Consider the following 23569-nt stretch of genomic DNA (forward strand, 5'->3'; position numbering starts at 1 on the left):
CTTAAAAAGGCAGAAAATATACTGACTTGTGGTTTTTTGGGGGTGTGTCTGCCATTTTTCAGTCAAACTTCTGAAATGTTTGTAATTGAGTGCCCAGCTCTTAATAGTCAATAGGAACCCAAATGCTAGGATTCCTTTTGAACAGCTCCCCCTAAATGGTTCTCTGGCATGTTAGGAGGGTGAGTTAAGAGGATAAAAGTCCCTTTGTTTTTATTGTTATGCTTTCCAGGGGCTGCTAATGGACCAGTGCTGGCTGCATAAGCTGGCTGCTGCTGCTTTAAGAACAGGGCTATTCTGGTGTTCAGGCATGACAGGCAAGGTTTCCCCGTAACCAACGTACATTGCGGATTTGAAACCAGAAGCTTAAAATGATTTTTTCAACACATTTTAGCATACCGGGAGATATTTTTCAATCTTTCTCTTAAAGCCCCTTCTCAATATTTCCCGGGACTAGCAGCCAATGCTATTCATTGTTGCTGCTGTCCATGGAAGGGAGACCCTAGCTTCCTCTTGTTCACCATGTTAACTCCTTTTCTGCCAAGAGTTGATGTAGTTAAGATGAAAGCATCCCCTCTGTTTTATGTCTCTATAGGTCAGGAGTGGGGAACTTAAGGTCCAGGGGCCGGATGTGGCCCCTGAGGCTCAGGGTGCCCTTCCCAGCATCAAGGAGACCACACTGGTGCTCCAGCCCCCCTTTTGGGGCTGGAGCACACAAAATCTACTAGCCTGCGCCCCCCTAGGCCCTAGTGTGCAAGGGGAATGTGGGGAGTGTCTTTCTGCTTCTCAGTCAGGAGCCACATCAGTGAGGGTTTGGTTGTTTTTTCTTTTTGTTTCTCACTTGTGTGCCGTCCCCAGCTGATTTTTCTGTGGGTCCGTGGCCCCCAACCTAAAAAGTTTCCCCACCCCTGCTAGAGGCTCCTAGGTTATCAGACTAGTATGAGTAACTTCCCACGGTGCCAGGCAACCTAGGCTAGTGAGGGTATGTCTACATGGCAGAGTTTATCTGGAAAAACAGCCATTTTTCCAGAAAAACGATACTTACTTCCACACTGCTAATGTGTTCTTTCCACAGAAAGTCGAAAGAATGGAGGGGCTTTTCCAACAGCGGTAAACTTCTTTCTACGAGGAAGAAGCCTTTTTCCATGGAAGAGGGAGTTTTTTCGAAAGAAGAGGCCTCCAGAAAAAAGCACAGGTGCCCTGGTGGCCACTCTGTCCACAGTAATCACAACTGAAATGCGAGAGCGCGTCTAATCAGTGTGAATGCTATCTTTCGAAAAAGCAGATCGCTTTTTCGTTGCGCTTTGGCAGTGTGGATGCTCTCTTTCAAAAGAAGTTTTTCTGGAAGATTTCTTCTGGAAAAGCTTCTTTCAAAAGAAGCCTGCAGTCTAGATGTAGCCTAGAAGAGTAAAATGGACTCCCAGCATCGGGTAGTTTTGCTCACTGCGGTTATGCACCTAGAATTTACGGGAGTTGCTGGTTGAACCGCAGCTGTGCTTGGATTGGCTGCAGAGCAAATGCACGGCTCTCACAGTCAATATTTTGTGCAATTAGCACGCCCCTCACTTCATGTGCCCTGGCTTTACGTGTGTGTCATTTTAGAAATACTGGTAGGAAAAAACCTGCACGGACAGAAGCCAGCAGAATCTGGCAACCCTATGCATGGGCAACAGTAAACAAAATCTCTCGTGGGCCACATGCAACCTGCAAGCCACAGTTTGCCCACCACAGGCCTTGACTAATGTGACTAAAACAGCTGTTAAACACACATTAACATTGCACACAATGTGCAATGTGTTATAAAATCATGACGGGTGTGGACAAAAGTGAATAAGGAAAAGTTATTTACTTGCTCTCATAACATAAGAACTAGGGGTTACTAAATGAAATTAATAGGTAGCAAGTTTAAGGCAAACAAAAGGAAGTTTTTCTTCATGCAACGCATAATCAACCTGTGGAACTCCTCGCCAGAGGATGTTGTGAAGGCCAGTATTTTAACAGGGTTCAAAAAAGAACTAGATTGATTCATGCACGTTAGGTCCATTAATGGCTATTAGCCTCTGTTTGTCAGAAGCTCACAAAGGATCATTTGATGATTCCCTGTTCTGTTCTTTCCCTCTGTGGCACTTGGCATTGGCCACTGTGGGGTAGACGGGATACTGGGCTAGATTAGTATGGACATTCTTATGTTTGCATAGAGCAGCCATGGTCAAAGAAGCGCACCTTGCACTGACAGTGGAAGGTGGGGAAATTTGTAATGGGCTTTGGACCCAAATCCTCCAAGGTATATTGTCTCTCAACTTACACTGCTATCAATGGCCGCTAAGCAGTGCCCATATCTTTGGGCTCTGGGGTGTAGTTCTGGTTGGGGGAGGGGGTCAGGTTCGTTACTGTGGTCTTGGGCCCTCTTTCCTCAGTAAAGCCAAGGCTGCTCAGTGCTGGCAGCGACCGTCATCGCTGTCGGTAGCTTATAGGATACTCTCGGGCCCCCAGCCTGACCGTTTTTAAAGACCGTGGATTTTGATCCATAGAATGAAGCAAGCGGGATTCATTTCTCCTACTCCATCCTTGCGCCTCAGGCCTCAGTGGCAGGGAGGCTAAATCCAACAGCATCCTGTTGGGGAACCATGGAACAAGAGTAGGGTAGGCGTTGGAAGGTCTTTCATGCTGGGTGGGGTTTGACCAGAGGAAGGACGTAAAAGCAAGGAGAGAAATAGGGAGGTTGAAGAGAACACAGAGACCAGCTGGGGTCTGCCACTTAGGACAAAAACGCCAGCTGACATCCCCGTGGGCAAGTCCAGCATCTCGCCCCAACAGACCCTCCTGGAAATCTAGGTCAGTAGAATTACAGGGGAGGAAAGGCTGCCTGCCCCATGCATGCTAAAAACCCCTTTGAGCAATCCCTCCTCCACCCCAGAGCCAGAGTTTGGCTCACAAAGTAAGGTGCCCCCTGCTAAATGCATAGCACTTGGCTAGGGCAGAACTGGGAGAGAGAGAAGTTTGCTTGTCTTCTGTGGTTACAGAGGGTGCAAGCCCCAGGGACTGGCCTGCAACTACTTGATGTAATACATGGAGCAATGGGATAAAATTAAGAAAGGGAAGCTAGAAGCACTGGAGATCCAGGAGATGTGATTTCTATTTTCAGGTCTGTGACACACCCGTGTTTTCCCCTCTCTGCTGTCTCTTTACCCACCTGCAAAATGGGGAAAACTATACTCGGGGTACTATTCAAGTGCTAAACCGTATCTTCGTGCTCTTCCCCCATCCGTCTGTCATACGTACCTGTTGTTTCTCATCTCATGCTTGGGACGGAAGCTCGTTGGGGCATGGCCAAACTCTGTGATATGGTTGTGTGCCATCTGGCACAACGGGCCCCTGGTACTGTAATACAACAAATATTAGGAGGAACTTTACCAGGGAGATGCAATAGGCCAAGGAGAAATCGTTCAAGTGGAATGGTGTGAGCCCAAAAACTAGACTGGACTCTGTTCTGTGTTTGTACAGCACCTTGTACCGTGAGGTCCTGGGACATAACAGGGTGTCCCAGGCCTTGCAATAATACAAATAATTATCTGGATGATCGAATAGCTCTTTTCCCACCTCTAACTTCTCAGGTTCTATCACATGACTAGGGACATGGGGATTTTTAGCAGAATGCCCGGGTCCATCTTGTGCACATTGTGTGGTGTGTTAAACAGCAGAGACAATTCCCAATGAGGAACGCTTTAAAAGCACTGCTACAAGCATCCAGCCCAAAATAGCCAGAAACCGCTGTAAACGCCAAGCCCAGGAAGTTGTTCTCTATCTCCCTCCCCCCAGTGAAAAGGAGCAGAACACAGCACAAAAGCACAGCCAGCAGCATAGGTAATTTATTTTATTGCATTTTATAATGCCGTTGTCCATACAGATTACATGCAGCTAGATCTACTGTACAAGGGTTTACCGTCTGCCAAAGCAGACACACGGAAGTTCAGAGTACAAATACACAGCAATGCGATTTCCTTTATACAGCACGGGCATATGGCAGTGATGGGGTTGGCATGGGAGGGTCAGGGTTTATGCACATCCTCCCGCCACCTACCCGTCCCCTCCCACTTCCCACCTCCTGAAGGATCATATCACACTGACCAATGCTGAGGAGGAGGAAAAAATAAAGTTACCCTCACTGCAGGTCTTAGATTCTCCCCACCCAAGGAATGCAAGTTTCCCGGTCGGAATGGCAGACAGGGAAGTAGCTGAGTAGGCAACAGGATCTATTGTTTGGGTGAAACTCGGAAAGTGGGGTCGGTTTCTCCTCCCGCAACCACGCAGGGAGAACGAAATCCCTTTGCAACTGAGCGTGCTTAGAACAAGGACCTGCCGTGGCCACGGGGGGGTACTACAAGTGCAAGCTTAGGCCAGATCAGGTCAGCTCAGCCGACCCGCATTCCTGCTTCCTTCCACCCACTGCGACCCACAAGCCTTGCCAGGGCCTGGCTTGTGCTGAATGGCTAAGCTGACATGGATCAGAAGTCACTAGTCATTGGTTCTTGGGTGTTCCCGCCACCTGAGATTCAGTGAGGGGTTTGGAAGACTATCGCCAGGGTGGGGTAGAGATCAGAGAGGGCCAGCTCTGATTGGTTCTTCGGTTGTAAGGTCGGCAGACATTCTAAAACGGTTGGAGGTGAGGGGGGAACAGCAGAGCTGCCAGTCCCTCCCCCACATCCCAGTTCCTCACTCGTAAAGGCAAAGGGTAACCCCATTTCTGCTAGGCCTGACCAGTCCCCGCACCGCTAACCATGCGTTGGGGTGTTCCAAATCTCAGCGCCTGAGGTGGACCATATTTTGCAGACGGTGCCTACGTTCACAAGATGAACCCTGGACTTGAATATCCTGGAACACTGGGGCCAGTCAGAATCCAGGGCACAAAATCCCACAGCCGTGTCCCAGTTTGTTTGTTTTTTTAAAGCGTCCAAGGAAAAAGAGAATAAAACAAACCGATGACGCTGGATATTTATGTAAACAAAAACCTTTGGTTGAATTCAACTATAGCTACTTCTGTCCTCACTCCCACCTCCTCTAATTCCCAGTAAACACTGACTGGAAATGGTTTGACTTGGGAGCCCAGTTCCTTCCTTGCATTGATTTCTCTGCCCCTTCGCCTCTCTACCAATACTAGCTAGTCACAAAAAAACAAACAACTCCCCTCCCCCAAGAACATGGAAAAATGGAATAATCTCCAAGCAAAGTCAATGAGTGATACCAGAAGAGCTCTTTAAATTACAGAAAGGGGTTCTAAACTTTCTGGGCTATTCCTTGCTGAGAATAATGCCATTAGAGAGAAAGGAACCAACAACAGGAAAAAAAAAACTCATGGTAGTAGGTTTAAAACCAGTATATATATATCTCAATATATACAGACATACACAATTCTGCCACATGTAGCGTTTGGTCCTTTAACTCTCCCACCCCTGCATGAAACATGTTTTGAGGTAACAGACACAGAATTTTCAAAATTCAACGGGTGAAAATAATCCACCACCACTTAAGTACTGTACGTCGTTTGGGTGAACTGCTAGAGGTTGGTATAGTATTGTACCTTAATTATATACAGCTCTGGAAAGAGGCTGGGCCAGGCCATGAGGGGGTAAGAGAATGAAATAAAATTACCCCTGAGTATCAAACTGGACACATTTAATGTGACACAAACACTTCACGTTGCTTGAACCGTTGGCGCAAACAAAAACCAGGAACGCTTGGAGCTGTATGATATTCCAAACCTGCACACAGTTAAAAAAAACCCTTTATATTTATATATATTTATATATAATTTATATAGTGCTCTTCTGAGCCAGATCATGGCACGACAACGACATACAAAAACACACACTATGGTTGACAAGCAGAAAAAGGTAACACAAGCCAGTTGTGGTGTCGCAACAGCACTTGTGGGCCTCCTGCGGACGACTGCGTAGGTGTGTTTTGCGTACAAGGTGGGTTTTTTAAAGTAACATCAGCAAACTACTAAAGTAATAATGAAATTGAACTTTTTGGCTTTTCTAGAATGAGGTGGCAACGTACCATGGACCTATCAACTTGGGGGATCGGGCTAATGCTTTGGCAAGGCTGTCACGCAAGGATAATGCCCACAGCTAGGCAGTGGTGATCTCTGAAAGGAAATGACTGCTTTGGTACCTGTTTTTTTGAGATACATTGAACAGGGGGCATTCCCTGTTCTGTGCACACATCTTTGGGTGGGTGTCATTTAGTCAAAGGCTCCAGGATCACGTTTGGCCCCCATCTCTCTAGCTTGATATGGGTCTGCAAGGAGGAGTGTTGCCCATCCCCAAAGTAATTGTCGCGACAGCCATGTGTACACTGGAAAATCACATTTCATTAGTGCTACCACGAGATTAACCCCACAGGTTTGTCACCAGAGTCCCCTTTAAGCTGAGCGCTTAGGCAAATCTCTCACCCAGAAGAGATTCAGGTACCACCCAGATAATTAGCACAGTGCCCAAAGCTAGTAGCATGTGTTTCTACTGGTGTATTCCACGTCTTGGTGGAATACAATTTATTCCTCACACGGATGGAAAAAACTAGAGGGAACATTAGTTGTCATTCATGATGGTGTAACTATGCCCTTTAGTGGAGTCACTCTGGATTTACACCAGTCTCAGCATCTGCAGTCTAGACAAAAAGACATTAGGCCAGATCCTCAGACGGTACATATCCGCATCGCTCCACTGAGCCCCGGCACCCAACCATCTTTGCCCGAGTGCTCAGTCAGATTAGTTAACTCATGATGCAGTTTCTCACAGCAGACAAACCTTAAGGTGGAAGCATCAAGTCAAGGGGGCAGCTGGCCATTGTAGGTAGGGAACCCCTTTTTGTTCAAGTGCCGATCAGATTCTCAGAGGCCCTGCAGCTCCTACTGGCTCCAGACAGAGATTTCATGGTGCTGCATGCCTCTGAAAATCATCAGATCTGAAAGATCAAGTGGAAACTGGCATGTGTTTGGGTACGAGCCAGTTTCAGGTGTGCTTTTCTCAAGGGAGGTTTGGAATTTCACTAACCAGAACATCAGAACTAGTTTCATACAGTTGTTGGTTTTTTTAAGTTCTAGGAGCATGCGAACGTGAAATGGATCCTAAAGAGAAAGTAAAAAGGGGATCAGGTCAGTTTCACCCTCCAAGCTGAATGAAGTGCCAAAAAATAAATACACAAAGGAACAGCACCAACGGTGAGGAAAGTATACCAGCTTTTGAAGCGCCCTTTCAAAATTTAATCAAAGGGGAGAGGAGAAGGGACAGACTAATTAGACTCATTAGAATCCATACATGGGATCATTCTCAACAGCAGCCCTTTAAGAATCATGCTCATGTCCCGATGCAGGTGGCATGAAAGCCACAACTCTTAGGTTACATCTAGACTGCAGGCTTCTTTCAGAAGAAACTTTTCTTGGAAGAGATCTTCCGAAAAAACTTCTTCCAAAAGAGAGCACCCATACTGCAGAAGTGCATCAAAAAAGCGATCTGCTTTTTCAAAAGACAGCATCCAGACTGAATGGATGCTCTCTCGCATGCAAGCTGTGATTGCTGTGGACAGAATGGTCACCAGGAAACCTGTGCTTTTCCTCTTTCCCGTCCACACGCTCCTTTTTCCGAAAGAGCTCTTTCGCAAAAAGGCTTCTTCCTCATAGAATGAGGATTACCAATGCCGGGAAAAAACCCTCTGTTCTTTTGATTTACTTGTGAAAGAACGCAACTGCAGTGTGGTTGTTCCTCAAGTTTTTTCTGAAAAAAATGGCTGTTTTTCTGACAAAACTCTGTAGTGTAGACATACCCTTAGCGAGTACATCTTTAGCCCATGAAAGAGACATGGCTTTTAAAACCAAACTTCAATTTGATATTGTGAAGCAGGCCACACCTATGGGGAGCTAAGGGACAGGAAATCTCTTGTCTACAGTTTAACAAACACTAGACTCTGTCTGGAAGCTAGATCTTGTCACTTGATCTGTCCAGGCAAACCCATGAGGTCATGTGAAATGTTGTTAATTTCCCTGTGACACAGAGGTTGCTTGCACAGACCCAGTTGCAAAATCCGCTCCTTGGAGGAACATCAAAAGTCCCGCTTGTTCTGGGGCATCTTGGCTCTGCAGGGACAGTGCAGCATTGGTGACACATCCAAATGTTACAAGGAGTGCCGTGAGACTCAGACAGTACCATGAGACGAGACAAGATAGCCACTCATTGGGGAGATGTGGTTATTTACAAGAAAAGCAAACAAAGACGAAAAAAGAAAGGAAGGGTTGTTCTGCCGGAGCTGGGAAAAAATGCCTCACGTTCACAGAACTCATCTGCTTTCGGGGTAGGCTTTCCCCATTTCACCCAACCACTTTTTCAGACTCTGCGCAAACGTGTCCCACCGTGTGCTGTCCATGCAAGCTGAATTCTCAGGAGAGCCCGAGTTCAGGGATTTTACTCTCTCTCTCTCACACCCGCACAAAAACTCCAACTTCTGTCTCTGAGGCAGTTTGTGTTAGTTTTTAACCCTTCATGTGCTGTTTTCAAGCTACAGTCAGCTGTAAAAAAAGGAAGAGTCACTTCTCTGGCACTGGGGGGGGGGAGGCTAAGAATCATCCTAGGAAACATCTCTGCGGCCCTTCACAACGCATAGTGGTCTTCCTGGGGACACCTGCATGGGTAACATTTCCAAACACAAACCCCATTACGGGTCTGATCCTGCTCTAATTAAAGACAGTGGGATGTCAAAGCAGGATTAGGATCCCTAAGGAATAGATATGGGATGTGTCCGGATGCTAGAGCTCCCCTCTTCATGCTTTTATAAAGGGGGCCAGGCAGTGTGGGCTGAGACGCAGTAATGCATGCTGGGATCCTTGGTCTCCATATATCCCTCTGCATATTGAAAGTAATTGGCGTCTGCTCCCATTTTAGTCACATTGCAGGGTCTCATCCAAAGCCTGTTTAAATCAATGGGGGTTTTCCTGTGAACTGCAACGGGCTTTGGATCAGGTCCTAAGGCTCCAGCGGAGATGCCAACGTGGCTCTACTTGGCTGGGCAAAGTGTGGCTGTGAGTGCTACAACCATCCCTTCTCTTGCCCAAACCTCTCCTGCCTGGCTTGCGAGGTTAGCAGGGTCACCCCAGGACTCGCATGCTTCCTCTTCCCCTTTGGTTTAACTGGCTCTAGGTGAACAGACAGAGAATAGCAGAGGAGGCTTTGGTTTATACAGAGAATTCTACTTCTAAAAAGATCTGACTTCCTCGAGCATGGACGGCTCCAGGTCAAATTCTCATCCTGCCAGACAGTACCAAGAACCACCACATGAACACAGACAGAGGACACCTGCCTCAGGCCCACAGAACCAGCTGTGGGTGACCTAGATCAGAGTTAAAGTGTGTTCCGTGGCACACCAGTGTGTCACGAGGCAGTCGGAGGTATGCTGCGGAGAACAGAGTTCAAAATGGCCACCCTTAAAAGGGCAATGCCTGCTTTTTTTCCCCCCTCCTCAAAAACTTTTCCCAGTCCTTTTTTTTGTTTTTACTTTTGCTCAACCCTTGGTGTTCCACAAACTTTTTTTTTATTGTTTGGAGTTCCTTGGTCTTAAAACTTAAAGAAACACTGATCTACATAGTGCTTGGTCCTGCTGTGGTGGGAGGGGACTGGACTTGATGCCCTCTCGAGGTCCCTTCCAGTTCTAGTGTGCTATGATTCTATGCTCAGTGCACAGAATGGAGGCTGTACCAGGTAGAACATTAAAAAAAAAAAAGCGAGCATGAGTAGAGACACAGGCAACTGTTCTAGGAAGAAGGTTTCAGCTTGAGAGGATACTAAAACCGTGGTGGCAGAGACTCTGGAAGGTAACAGTGCTAAAGTTTAAGCTCTCACACCTGCTGCCAAGGAACTGGCCAGTGCAGGACATGCTCTGGCAGAACAGCAGCGTGCCCCGAGTCTGAAGTATCTGAAATACTGATGGTGCTTGAAGCATCCTCAAGAGAAGCTTTCAGCCAAACTCTGCCCAAAGTGAGCAGGATTCTCAGCTAGAGAGCTAAGGAAGAGAGAAAAAGGATCCCTAACACTTTTGGGAATACAAAATAAAGGGGATGGGGGAACTGTTTTTGAAATAAAAGAAGTGTTACAGTCCCCCCAAATTTAACAAAATCCCCAGGAGAACCTGGATGTATACAGCCGACGCAGCTGCTGAGGGATTCGAAGTTGAAACGAGGGGGTTAAAAAGATCAGTGACAGACAAGGGTCACAGAGACAAAAGCGAGAGCTAGCACCCCAGAGATGGATGGAATAGAAGCCTTCCCTAATACTTCTAGCATACCCTTTGTTGAGGACACACAGTAATAAAGCAGTAATGCACAATTCCGGGCTACCTTCATACAAACGTACAAACAGCATCTGTAAACTTTGGTTTAAAACAATAACTTAAAAGTCCAAAGAAAGCAAGTGATGCTTGGGGGGCGGGGGGGGGGGGGGGGGGAGGGAAGGGGAGGGAACCCTCTGCGGGCTTGTCTTTTTTGGCTGGCAGGGGGGAAAGAGCAAAGTGAATGTGCACACACACAAAAGTAGTTTAAAAGGAAAAAGTTTTGGTTTATGCTTCTGGCCTAGGAAAAGGTCTTTGGTCAACTGTTAAGCTAATTGCAAAAGCGTCAGTAGAAGGAGCTCAGGAGGGATTTTAGTGTGTCTCAAGGATAGGCCAAGTGTGCATGTGAGGGAAACCTGGTTAGATTCGCAAAGGCCCTGAATTTCTAGCTATCTCTGGAATTGAATCGTGCCAGACAGAACGCAAAGCAGCTCAAGAAGGCAGCTGAGGTTTAACTCTGCCCTTCTACGCTTCATCAGCAGGTTGTCTATCAAACTTGGTCACCTTTGTATTTTTACAGGGGTGGGGACAAGGGATCACACTTGCTTTGCCTGGCTATTCCAATCCCTCTGCCCGACTCCAATTTAACTGGAGACTGAGTAGTATGAGGAATTCTACTGCCTTCTTCCATCAGCTACGTCCCTTCTGGGACTGTCCCACATAATTGATTTCCCTACAGGTCTGAAGGGACTCAGTGGTCTGCAAGGTAGCTTCTCCCCTTCCAACCCACCCAGACAGAACTTTCCAATCTCTCTGCAACTTCAGAGAGACGTGACTGCCAAGCAGTGAAACTGGGAAAACTCACATGTTCAGTGGAGACATCTAGTGTTTGCTCTGGGGAATGCTGGTAGCAAATCTGATCTGGAACCGTGGCCTTTCTTTCATGAACTCCAGCCGCAAGAATAAAATAAGAGACTGTTGTTCACTCTCTCCCTCCCTTCCACCCCCCCGCCCACACCAGACTTTGTCTAGACTGGATAAATGTCCACTGTAAAGCAAGCAGAACATAGATCTCGGGGGCACAGAATTTAACAGACTGAGAAGGGAAATTTTGGTGCGAGGTGCATGACGTTCATCCGTTACTGGGGGCAAGCCAGTTGCTCTCTGCTCTTAAATAGCCACCCAAGGTGTTGAGAACCTGGGAGCAGGAGTGCAGAGCAGACTAAAAAGCTGGGTTATATACCAGTTAGCACTCAACGAGTGCCTTTAAAAAGCACCAGACACTGGGCCAGCGGTGTGAAGCAGATAACACTGCAGTTCTACTGCACTTTTTCATTTTGGGATCTCCAAGAGCAGCTGCAGCAAAACAGGATAGCATGGGGCAAAGGGATGGGTCTGAGTACTGTATTCTAGTGTGGTCCCTTGCTTATGGATGGGCAGGGAATACAGTGCGAGAGAATTGCTAGTTTCACTCCGCAGCGACCCCTCCGGCCAATCCCGGCATTGCGCTGACGGGTTCTGGGAAGGGACTCATCCTCTTTTTGGCTTGATCAGAAGATCAGCTGTTGCGCTAGTAGGGTGGGGGCAGGCAGCCACGGGAGCAGGGAACTCCGGGGCCCAGCTGTAGGTGGAAGGAGACTCTGTAAAGGGATTTAACGCGGAGGACAGATCAGCTGAAGGCTCTGACATACCTAACCCGGAGGCCTCTTCTAGAACAATTCAGTCTGGGCTGGGCAGAGGGACCGCGGGCCAGCAGCAACCCGCCTCCTCAGCAGAGAAGGGGCGGCAGTTTGGAAGCAGGCTCTGGAGGAGAGGTCATCGCACACTCTTGGCTACGGACTGTCTATTTCCGTGAGGGAGCCCAGCTCAAAGCTTAAATGTGGGCACAGGAGGAGGGCTCTAAAAGCACCCGATGCCATTAAGGAGTGGGGGGGGGGGGGGAGGGTGTAGATGCAGCTATGCCCAACCCATTGACTTCACCTCATCCCTCTCAATCCCCCAATGTTCTTCTCAGCCTTGATCCCCGCTTGCCCCAGGAGGAAGCCCCTTCCCTCCGGAGCTCCATCTTATAGGGGAAAGACGGCAAAGCGAGATGAAAACCGAGTTACGAGGAGCGCCGAGTTGTTTGCCACAAGCCCCCGGAGTGGGGGGTGGGAGAGCAGATTGGTTCAACAGAGAAATCCCTGGCCCATCTGTGACTTGGTCCCCATTTCATACCCCCTAGAGCGGGCTAGAGCTTTTAGCTCTAGACAAACAGGCGAGGGAGAGGGGATTGGTCTTGAGGGGAGATTTTGTGCATGCTTGGATCCAGATCCAAACGGTGAGCCGCAGGGGCCCCCTGACCACCCAGAATTTTCTGACATCCCTCAGTGGCACATGGTGTCGGCCACAGGAGAGTGGGGGGAAAACCAGCACCGAGAGGAACAAATGAAAACGGGTGTGGCCACGCCAATGGCCCTTTGCAGCCTGCATCATTAGGAGCCATCCAGCAGCTGGAGCTGGACTTAATGCTGCATTCAGCTTGGCTTCTGCAGTTTGCCTTTAGGGGATGGAGGGGAGGGGAGAGAAGAGGTGGGGGGAGAGAAAATGGGGGTGGGAGAAAGGCTGAGGCGAGGTGAGACTCAGACAGGGCTTGTGCTCCTTGGAAGGGTGAACCCACTGCCCTGGGAGAGGTGGAGCATGTTTGTCCTAGAGAGGCACCAGAAGACTAAACCCTCACACACCCATCTGCCTCAGTTTCCCCACACTCCCAAAATGGGATCCAATCGGATAACCAGACAGCCCAGCCTGCCAAAGTCTCGTGGGTGCTGTGGGAGGGGTATCAATGACCCATCCTGGAGGCTGGACAGAGGAACCTTTGGAAGTTTGCTGCTTTCTGCAAAGAGAAAAGCCCTTGGGCTGCATGACATGAGGTAACGCACACAAACAACCAATCAACAAAAATCAAGAGGGGAGAGAGAAGGGGTTTGGTGTTTGGATTTTTTTTTCTTTTTTTTCTTTTTTGGCATTAATACCATCTGTTCACCTGAACTATGGACCTTCTATCCCTAAAAATCTTTTGGTATCTTCCTGTCTTGACAAAAAACAGCTGGCGTCCAGCTCGCTGTGACTCGGGGCCCAAGTCTCTGGCGTGACGAGGGGGGTGGGACTCCACGCTGCACGCTGTCCAAGTCAGCTGGAGCCGAGTGCCTGGGTCTAGCTCAGCTCTGGCTGGCCACAGCAAGCTTACAGTACGTATTGCTTTAGGATGGTCCTGGTCAGCTCCTGTTTTGGGTCATCAAGTTGAGCCAATCCCCCACATCCCCTCCGTTTGATTCAGCTGTCTCATCCTGCTCAGCTTGACTAAAAGGATCCAGGACACGTGACTACTTAAGCCAGGATGGTCCAGTGGACGTGTCTTCCATTCACCACTCTTTCCTTAAACGCTCAGCACCTGGGAAGGGAAGAGGGCGGCTTCCCAAAGCCATGTTCAGTGTTTCATCCCATGAGAACTTTTCATCAACCCAGAACGGGGATGGAAGGGGAGCTGGGAGGAGAAGGAACTGGATACAACGTTCGGCAGAGGAGGACTCCTCAAGTCAAACCGGTGTTCGGTCCTCATTTCAATCTCCAGTGCCCAGGCGCTGGCTTCTATCTGGGCTCTGCTGCTGTCCTTCCGACATTTCCACCACACAAAACGGGGTGGGAGAGATGTCCTTTTCCTTTTTCAAGGGCAACCAAGCTCCAGGCCAGAGCATCCACCCCTGCTGTTGAACATTTGCATTTGACTGAGTGAAGTGGACTACCCGTCACCATGATGCTAGCGTGCGTGCCAGCCACTGGAGAGCAGGGCATAGGAGTCAGAAAGGAGGAAGAGCACAGGCTGGCTGTTCTGTTTTCCAAGTGGTTTAGCATTTGGTGGAGGCAACAGCGTGATGGGGCTGGTAAAATTAAGCCAAGCTCAGGCTCCCATGGACGCAACCGGTTCTTTCCCTCCATAGCCAGGAAAGGAACCAAGATGGGGATGAGTAGAACTTCAAGGCCCATCCTGGAGGTCTCATTTCCAGCTGCTGATGGAATACCTGGAGGAGGTATCTGTGAGGCGAAAAGTTTCTCCTAGTGCAAAGCCCACTGAGGGGAGAATGACCGATGGGTTCCTGGCATCGCAGAGGATTTTTTCCAAAAAGGAGGCGGGGAGGCCAGGAAGGGGGGACATTCACGGAGGCGTGTAGCTCTGACGTGGACTCTGCCGTGCAGAACGTTGCTTGGTAAGAACGGAGTAGTCACGTCACCGCTAGAAAAGCCCAGAGCAGGGCCCCAAACCCACCCAAAATACTGAGAAAACAAACGTGTGCCACGGAGTTGTAAAACAGAGTGAGGCGTAAGGAGCAATTTTCGGACAGAAACAACCTACCATCCTCGTTCACCAATCACTAACCAAAGAGGGAGGGATTTTGTTGTTTGTTTCTCTGCACGCCCCCCTTCGTGGGAGTCCGTTAAGAGTCACTGGGACAGGGCTGGGGGAGTGGTCCAGGGGAGGAGCGGCGTGCCTTCAGCAACAGGTTGCACTGAAGAAACCCTTTTGCTTTGTCAGGGTAATGCCGAAGGTCACCTTGAGGAGTTGGGAGCCGTCGCTTGGTCTCCGACTGAGGGTGGGGGGCAGGGGCGAAGTGCTTGCCCCCTACACGAGGAGGGAGAGCCCTTAAGACAAGTCTTCCACCGGCAGCTCCTCCTCCAGGTCCCTGTCCTCTGGGATCGTCACATTCTGATTGGTGGTCGCCATGAGCGATACGGGCCTGCTGTCGTCCTCCGCCTCAGCGGGTTCTTCCTTCACGTGGATGGGATGGCTGAAGGGAGACAAGGGGAGTTGACGCTTAAAGCCTGCCCTGAGGGAACACAGGGCTTTGGGGATCGGGCCTGCGTAGCCTCCGGCAGTCCCTGCTGCAACCAAAAGCGGATACCTTACAACTATTATTCCATGGCCTGTATGAAATGAGGTGGCAGCATCCTGACCTCCCTCCTCCTCCAGCTGCCTCCCTTGCTGTCATTCGCCAGAGCTCCCCGTCCCTCCATGCTGGGGCAAAAACCCGGTAGCAGGGCTGAATGAGCTGGGGGGATACCCAGGGGCCGTCAGCCTGCAGAGCTATCAATCCCTTCACCAGCCCCACTTGCACTCAGAACTCTATGCCAGGACACTGGCTCTGGTCATTAACAGCACGTATGGGCCCAATTCAAAGCCCTACGCTTGGACCCCTCCCGGAGGCAGCCTTTCCGACACCTCGTTCAGCGGCAAGGACCCTATCGATCGGCTCCCTGCTCTACCCCGTCCTCATGGCTTACAGGGTTGCTTAGAAGCTACCAAGATCTCCCCTTCCTCCAGCTTTTCATTCCCCCCGCCCTTGGCCCCTAGTCTCGGCACTCACGGCTCTGACAGCGGCAGGAGGCGGGGCACCTTACCTGTACTGCTGCGGGGAGAGCCGGGGGCTGTTGCTCCCGTTGCTGTTGACCTGTTCCACGGTGCTGCTCACGTCGTCATGGCCGATGTGCAGCAGGCCACTGGTGGAGCTGGTGTTGAGCATGGTGGGGCTGTTCAGGAGGGGGAAGTTGCTCTCTGCCAGGGCCGCCTGTAAGAGAGGGGCCGATGGCAAACGACGGAGGCACCCGGGCGACAGTGGCAGTGCAGTCTTGGCCAATGACGCAGGTATTGGGGGGCGGTTTGGAGGACAGCTAGGCGGGGCCACATGGAGACTGGCTGGGCCATGCCCCACCTTGGTGGCCGTCCATTAACAACTGCTCCCCAACTTACCAAGAGCCTAGAGAGGGGAGCACAAGACCCGGAGGGTCAGTGTCTCTGATGGGCAGGATGCTGGGTGGGTTAGACACATCCAGCTTATTGGTAGCCACGGAATAGGGCAGAGCCGGGCAAGATGCAGCCCGGGGGCCGGAACCAGCCCTTTGACGGCATCTGGCTACTTTCTATTTATAGCCTGCTGCCACTGAATTTCCTGGCGGTGGCTCGGGCAGCCGGATCCTATTTAAATGGCTCACGGTCGCAATACTACCCGGGCCGGGGCCAGAGCCGTGAGCCCTTTAAACAGCCGCAGCAACCCCAGGCGGCTGCCAGGCAAGGCGGTAGTGGCGAGGCTGGGAGCTGTGAGCCCTTTGTTGTGTTTGCAATTCAAAGCCTGTGGCCCCAGGCCACTCTGGGGGAAGGGTGGGAGGCTAGTCCTCAGTCCCGCCCCTTCTGCGCATGCCCCGCCTCTTCCAGGGTTGGAGCCGGTTGGTGACCACCTACCAAAATACATTAAGTGCCCCTCCTTCGCCCCATGAGAATTTCTGCCCACCCCTAGAATAGAGGCTAGTGCCCCTGGACCAGAGAGTAACCAATCAGGGGGTTCCCGTGGGAGGTAGGGCTCTCAAACCATCAGCATTAAGGAACGAGGTGAGCAAGGGGGTTAGAGTTCTGGGGCTGAAGGGCTATAGACCACTGGGGTCATTGATTCAGATGCTTGGCCTATAGGACAACGTGTTAATAAGCCCAGATGATCCGGGTGCATTTAATAGCTGCACGCCATCACTGTCTCTCGCTACGCAAGGCTGCAGGGCCTGCCGAGCGTCTCTCTCCTGCTTCGCTTTGGGCTGCCGGTCGTGGAGGGACCGTACCTGGTAACTGGCATTAAGTGCTCCATAGCTGAGTCCCGAAATCATGTTTTTGACTAACGTCGGACTCCTGCAAACGAGAAACAAAAAGAAACGCCCCTTGGATCCCGCGGCTGCCAGTGTCGGGGCTGAGACAGGGCTCCACTGCAGAGGGCAAAGGAACAGCAGGGTGGGAAATCCGTCTCCCACAACATTCAGAGGGGAAAGGGGCCATCATTTTAAAGGACCGTCCTGCAGGCCACCAACAGCATTTCTTCTACATTTTGGTCCCCTGCCCTCCCTCCGAGGTGTCTCTTTCCAACCCCTTTCTTTACCAGTATCCCTCTTTTCCATGCCTGACTTCTCATTCCCCCTTCTTGTTTCTTTATTGTCTCCTCCTCCCTTCAGTCTCTATCTTTCTCCCCTCAACCCTGCAGGCGGCTGACAGCGGCGGAAGGAGATTAGCAGTCACGCCTAAGCTGCTGTGCGCCCGTGGTGCCGGCAGCAATGCCCTCCTGCGGGTGGAGAATCTCTGCACGCGGCACAGGCCGGCACGCCCACGGGCTTCCGCTGGTGATGGGGCTCAGCACACTTCCACGCTGGTGAATGCTCCAGTCGCACATGGGCAAGTGTGAGTGTTGTGTGTACAGGCCCGGGCATGCCTGTGAACACGGTGCGGGGTTCAGCCTCGGGAGCTGGAGGCCAGCGCCTGGCTGGAGCAGCGGTTTGCAAACGTCTTTCCTTGAGACCCATCTGAAGGAAACGGCTGATGCCTGCGACCCAACTTAATTATATCATTTGACTAGAGTGAGGGCTGTGGGGTGGGACCAGGATGGGATTGGTGTGTGAGGGCTCCATCTGGGGGTGCAGGCTCTGAGGTGGGGCAGGATGAGGGGTTTGGTGTATAATAGGGGTTTCCAGGCTGGGGGGCAGGACGGAGGGGTTCAGGGTGTGTAGGATGCTCTGGGCTGAGGTGAGGCTGGTTTTCAGGGTGGGTGCAGGCCCCATCTGGGGGTGCAGGCTCTGGGGTGGGATGGAGATGAGGTGTCTGGAGTGGAGGAGGCGGCTTGGGGTTTGGAGAGGCTCCGGTCTGGGGCAGGGGTTGGGCCTGGGTTTTCCTCTACCAGTTCCTAGAGAAGCAGGGCTGCCAATGCAGGCTTCCTGCCCGTCCTGGCACCGCAGATGGCTCTGTGCCTGGAAGAGGCCAGCAGCAGGGCTGCCCAGGGTAGAGGCCGTGCAGGCCCGCCTAGGAGCTGGACCAGCTGCTGGCCGCTCCTGGGGCACAGCAAGGTCTACAGTGCCAGGACAGGGAGGAAGCCTGCGTAGCACCCCTCTGGGGTTACCTGCTCCCCCGACAGCCAGGCAACCCCGGGCCTGACATTCCTCCCCCTTAGTTTGAAAACCCCTGGGAAAGAGGCAAGCGCCGGGAGAGTCAATGCCAAAGCTCGGGTCTGGAGATCCCAAAAGTGCAAGGGTGTTTCTGATCCAGACAGGACAGGTCTGGCCCATCTTGGGCGGGTCCCTAAGTGAGGCGCGTGGTCGAGCTCGTGGGCGGCACCAGGTTTCTCTGCCGGCCAGCGAGGATCCTGCCTTCCTGGCAGAGCTCTGCACGGAGGAGGGTCCGAGGGGGCAGGAGGTCAAGAAGAAACACCCACCCGGTCATCTTTGGTGGCCTTCGCTTTTGGTACTCGACTTCGTCTACCGTCCAGACGGCTCCCTTGACGTTCTCCACTCGCACAAAGCACTTGTGCAGGCTCAGGTTGTGACGCACGGCGTTCTACAGAGGGGAGAACCGAAGCGGGTGAAAGACGCGCTGCAGAGCCCTCCTGGCCCCACACAACACGCCCCCGCTGCCGCTGTGGTCCACTCCTCTTCCCCATCAGCCCTGCTCACCCACACCCCTTAAAGCCACCTCTTGCGCTGAGACCAGGCAAGCTCAGCAGCTTCTCGGGCACGTTAACAGCAAGGATTGCTCAGCTCTGGAAACAGCTCGTAGGGCAGACGGCTTCCCCCTATTGCCCGACCTAGACCGTCCTACCACTGTGGTTCTTAATGCTGGGACATTTGCTATTTCGGCCTGCTGATCTGGGGGGCTCTGCGGGACAGGTGAATAGTTTGGCACTGACAGAAGCCCCCCAAGCACCGCTTGGCCAACAGCGGGGGCTACCCCCGGGCTGCATTTCACCCCATGGGACATCACCTCCACGGAAGCAGAGGTGGGAAGGGGTTTAGTCTTCATGGCCACGTGGGGTGTCTGGGAATATTGCTCCTTGCCAGTGTGTGGGGGCAGCTCCCCACCTGCATCTGGCCGGAGACCTGCGCGAGGGCCCTCGGGGGGTGGTAAATTCTAGTCCCCGATGACCTCCCCACCCTAGCCCATCGTGGAGTGCCGAACGCCATGCGCTTCGCTAGCCATCTGAGACACAGAGTCTCTGGGCCAACGGGATTGCGGTGGGTGGGCTGCACGCTGGGGCAGACCAGTTTCCATGATTGGGGGGAGGAGGGGAGAAGAGGGGGGTAGAAAGAGGACAGTTGCCCCAGAGCCCAGCCATACAAAAGGGGCCACTACTGCAACGGTGGCAGTGCCCAAATTCCTGGGCCCTTTAAATCAGTGCGGCACTGCTGCACCGTGCCCCCTGGGTAGCTCTGAGGGCGGGGGGAAGCCATGCTCCAGGTGGTGCTGAGAGCTGGCAGCCCTGCCCCGGGGCCCGACAAAGCTGTTGGCTGGTGGGGAGCAGGCTGGGGGGTGGGAGGATGAGCACTCTGGCGGCGGGGGGAGTCTAAGCTCTGGGTATTTCCAGAGATGCAGGAAGGGACGTGGGTTTGGGGGTCAGTGGGGAGTGAGTGCTCCAGATTGGGGGGAGGGGGGTTTAGCGGTGGTGCAGCCCCTTTCCACGGCGGTGGCAACTCCAGCAGGGTCTGGATGCCACTCCATGGCCCTGGCACACCTGGCTGGGTGGGGGCCAGGGAAGGGGCACCTCTCCCTTGACCACGGAAGTTCAGTACCGGGACCGATCCTTGTCACCACAGCAGGTCCAGAGGTTGGGGAGAGGCATCTCCCCCGGCAGCCCTGAACCCCTGCTTGGGGCTTAACAGGCAGCTCCGTGGCCATGCAGCGTAGAGGTTTCAATGCGCTTCTCCCCACACCCGAGACCCGCAGGGCAAGCACCCCCCATCAGTGCTTGGGGAGCGGCACCACACACCGAGGGACCTGCCCAGAGTCACACACTAGGGATGTAAGTGATGAGCCGACTAGTCACTTCCCTCCCCCTTTGCTGCCTCTGACAGATTTCCAGCTCACACCCCGTCCCAGACGCTGCGCCTCTGCTTTTAAAATGTATTAAGAGCCTGTCAATTCTTAATACATTTAAAAGGCTGGTGCACAGCGGAGGGAGGCAGATGGGGAGACCCAGCATGAGCCAGGACAGCTTGCGCCGGATCCCCGCTGTGCTCCAGCCTTTTAAACGTATTAAGAGATGGCAGGCTCTTAATACATTTAAAAGGCAGAGCCACAGTGGGGTTGGCTCCTGGGGCTGGGAGGTAACCCCGCTGCGACCCCCTTGCTTCTCAACTAATCGATGGAAAATCCATCGACTAGTCGGTTAGTTGCTTCAACAAAATGTAACATCCCTAAACTGAACCGGAGTCTCCTGCGTCCCAGGCAAACGCGGTCACCCCTGCCCCACCCTTCTCAGCACAGCCCTCTAGTCACATCCCGTATAGGGGCAGATGGCCGCCAGCCCTCTTAACCAAAGCGTTTGCTGCATCTTATCCCGACCAGGGAGAGGGGGAGGTGAGATGGAGGAACCCCTGCCCGACTTCTCCCCTCTCAGCCAACCCACCTGAGGAGAAAACAGCCTCTTGCCATGAGCAGACCCCCTCCCCCATCCTTTCCCCTCCCAGGGTCCAGAAACCCAATTCCTGAGAAATTCCCCTTCCCTTCCAGAGGGTACCAGGCACCCTGCTTGCACCAACCGGCGCCCAGGGTGCTCAGCTGGGGGCAAGTCTCGGCTCAGCCGAATCCTGAGCCACTGGAAGAAGTGGAGGGAAAGGAGAGGCAGGCGGAGACGGGGAAGGGGGGAACTGCCTCAGCAAGGCACATGAGCAGCAGTCGTCACCACTCCTAGCTTGGAGACACTCGGCAAAGCAGCTTTTTTTTTTTTTTTTCAAAGTTTGTTCCTTCCCTTTATTCTTTCTGCCGCCCATCTTTACATTTCTAAATGTAAAATAAAGAGACACACACGTAGGCAGACGGCACAGCCCCGAGAGACACCGGCTCCCCCTCTCCCCTTCCAACTCCCTGCCATTTGCTACTGCCCCTATTTCATTACCAATTTTAATTTGCCTCTAATTAAATCCTGTGTATTTTTCCGACTCACTTGCTAATCCATGAGGGAGGCAGGAGGCTGGAGTGGAATCTCTCCGAGCTATAATTACAAAGGGCCTAATCACGCCGGGGCTCTGCCTTTGAATAAATTTCCTTGCATTAAGGGTCTCAGATTCTCTGCCTTGCAAATGAGAATGACCCCAATTTCAGGAAGTTGGCCTCAGAGGGTTTTTTTTTTTATTTCGAGTCCTGATTCGTGATGAGAGACTAATTCGTTACGCTAAAACATTAACAGCAATTTAAAAGGTCGAACGGGGGCCGTATAAACAAAGGAGCCAGCCAAGACAACATGGCAAAAGGAGAGACGGGGACAGAGACTAAAACCCCCACACTGGAAAGTGTTACAGTTCCCGAAAACTCATCCAATTGGACCGTGTCTTCCTTTTCGCCAATTAAAAAAAAAAAAGCCCCCAAAAATCAAACAAAAAGTGCCGCTCCTCCCAGAGCCCCGCACAAACACAGCTGCTCTTGCTAACGCAACGCCGTTGCCCGACACATCCCATGCGGATGCCAGGGCAGCGGCTTCTCTGCATTAGTCTTATTGGTAGCGTGGCTGGTAGGGTTGCCAGGCGTCCGGTTTTCGCCCGGACAGTTCGGTATTCGGGTCCCCCGTTCAGTTAAAAAAAAAAACACACAAAAACCCCAGAAAATACTGGACATGTGCCATGTTCAGGATTTTTGCTGAAAGCACCTGGCAAGCCTAGAGGCCAGGCCTAGATCAGGGCCTCCTTGTGCGAGGCACTGCACACACAGCCAGACAGAGACAGCGCCTGCCTTACAACAGATAACGCCTGCGACAAAGGAAGGGTTATTTACAGATGGGGAACAGAGGGATGATGGGTAACCTTTTCAAAAGCAATGGGGATGGCTACACGGTCTTTAAAAACCCATGACCGCACGTTTCAGCACCTGGGACTACAGACTGGGGTTCGCAGGGCTCATGCTACAGTGCTAGAGACAGCTGTGCATGTGGGGCGTGGCCTCTGAAGCTTAGGAAGGGGGCAGAGTTTCAGACCCGGAGCAGCCTTGTCTACACTAGGGATGTTAAATATCGCTTAATTGAATTGTCGAGAAACCTCTTGAATTCTTATCGGTTACTCGACTATTCTGTTGTTCTCAGAGGCAGGGCCAGAACCCGTCCCGAGGATCCCCCTTCCACTCCATGCTGCTGCCTCTGTATCAGAGGCAGCAGCATGGGGTGCCAGGTGGGAGCTGGTCCGTGAGGGTTTAGGAGCCAGTTTAAAAACCAGCTCCCCTCGCGGACCAGCTGCCTGTTGCCCCATGCTGCTGCCTCTGATACAGCGGGGTGTCTGAGCTCTCGGACACGGCACGAGCTGAAACTGAGCCAGGCTGACAGCCCGCCTGGCTTCTAATACACTTTAAATGCAGAGCCACAGAGAGGCTAGGCCCTGGACCCTGCACAAGCCAGGACTGAGCCGGGCTGCTGGCCAGCCTGCTAAAAAATGTACTGGCAAAGGGAGGGGGGGGGGGGAAGGGGATGCACGTAATATACAGCATTAACCGATAAGCTTATTGGTTAATCGACCACACTATTACAACCCTAGTCTACAAAGTGGTTTTTTAACACTGTCGACCTAGGTTTAGAAACTTGCCGCTGAGGGTTTTAAGGCGCGGTACAGACGTCCCGCTCACCTCTCCCCTTGGAAAAAATCAGACTCAGGCCCCGAGGAGAAAGTGAGTGGGACGCAAGTTTTCTTGGTGACTTTTGAAAGTGCAGCTTTGGCTCCTAAGTCACTTTGGGTAAAATACCCAGAAGTGCCTAAGTCACTAGCCCAAGGGAGTCTGTGGCAGTGCAAAGAATCAAACTCAGATCCCCAGCCCACCTATCTCTACAGAGGAGCAGGCCCTGCATTTCGTTTCTAATGCACAGAATGCCCTGCGAGGGAGGGGGAGGCGGTTCCCACTGCTGCTCCCACAAATAGGGAGAAATGTGCAATAAGCTGGCAGCCACGGGCAAAGAAAAGCTCTGCCATTTTCATTCGAAAATTGAGGGGGCGGGGGGAAGAGAGGTTCCTTCCTTCGGATTCCTCCCCCAGACTCGAGGCCTGTGCCACGGATACCCAGCAAGGGACGTGGTCAGCTCTGTGCTCCCGCAGCAAGCTACGGTCTCCCTACTGATGCAGGAGCCCTAAGAAACGCTGTCAATGGGGGAGGAGGGCAAAAGGGGGCAGCTGCACTGGGGTCCGATGATCTAGGGGGCCGTAGATCTAAAGGGCCCGCAGCAGCGCTCAG

The 23569-nt window shown here is 52.0% G+C and overlaps 1 protein-coding gene across 11 annotated transcripts in view; it reads right to left on the minus strand.

The window, feature by feature from the left end:
- Window positions 1-3856: 3856 nt before the first annotated feature.
- FOXP4 (forkhead box P4) overlaps window positions 3857-23569 on the minus strand; it is a 151977-nt gene continuing 132264 nt past the window's right edge. For all 11 annotated transcript variants that reach the window (XM_075910377.1, XM_075910378.1, XM_075910376.1 and 8 more), the window contains 4 exons: window positions 18585-18706; window positions 16954-17020; window positions 15748-15914; window positions 3857-15137 (listed from right to left, as the gene is read on the minus strand). In XM_075910377.1, coding sequence (XP_075766492.1) covers window positions 14993-15137; window positions 15748-15914; window positions 16954-17020; window positions 18585-18706 — 501 coding nt within the window. In that variant the 3' untranslated portion in view covers window positions 3857-14992. The remainder of the gene's footprint in view (window positions 15138-15747; window positions 15915-16953; window positions 17021-18584; window positions 18707-23569) is intronic.

Source organism: Pelodiscus sinensis, chromosome 27, assembly GCF_049634645.1.
Source record: "Pelodiscus sinensis isolate JC-2024 chromosome 27, ASM4963464v1, whole genome shotgun sequence".
Lineage (NCBI taxonomy): Eukaryota > Metazoa > Chordata > Testudines > Trionychidae > Pelodiscus > Pelodiscus sinensis.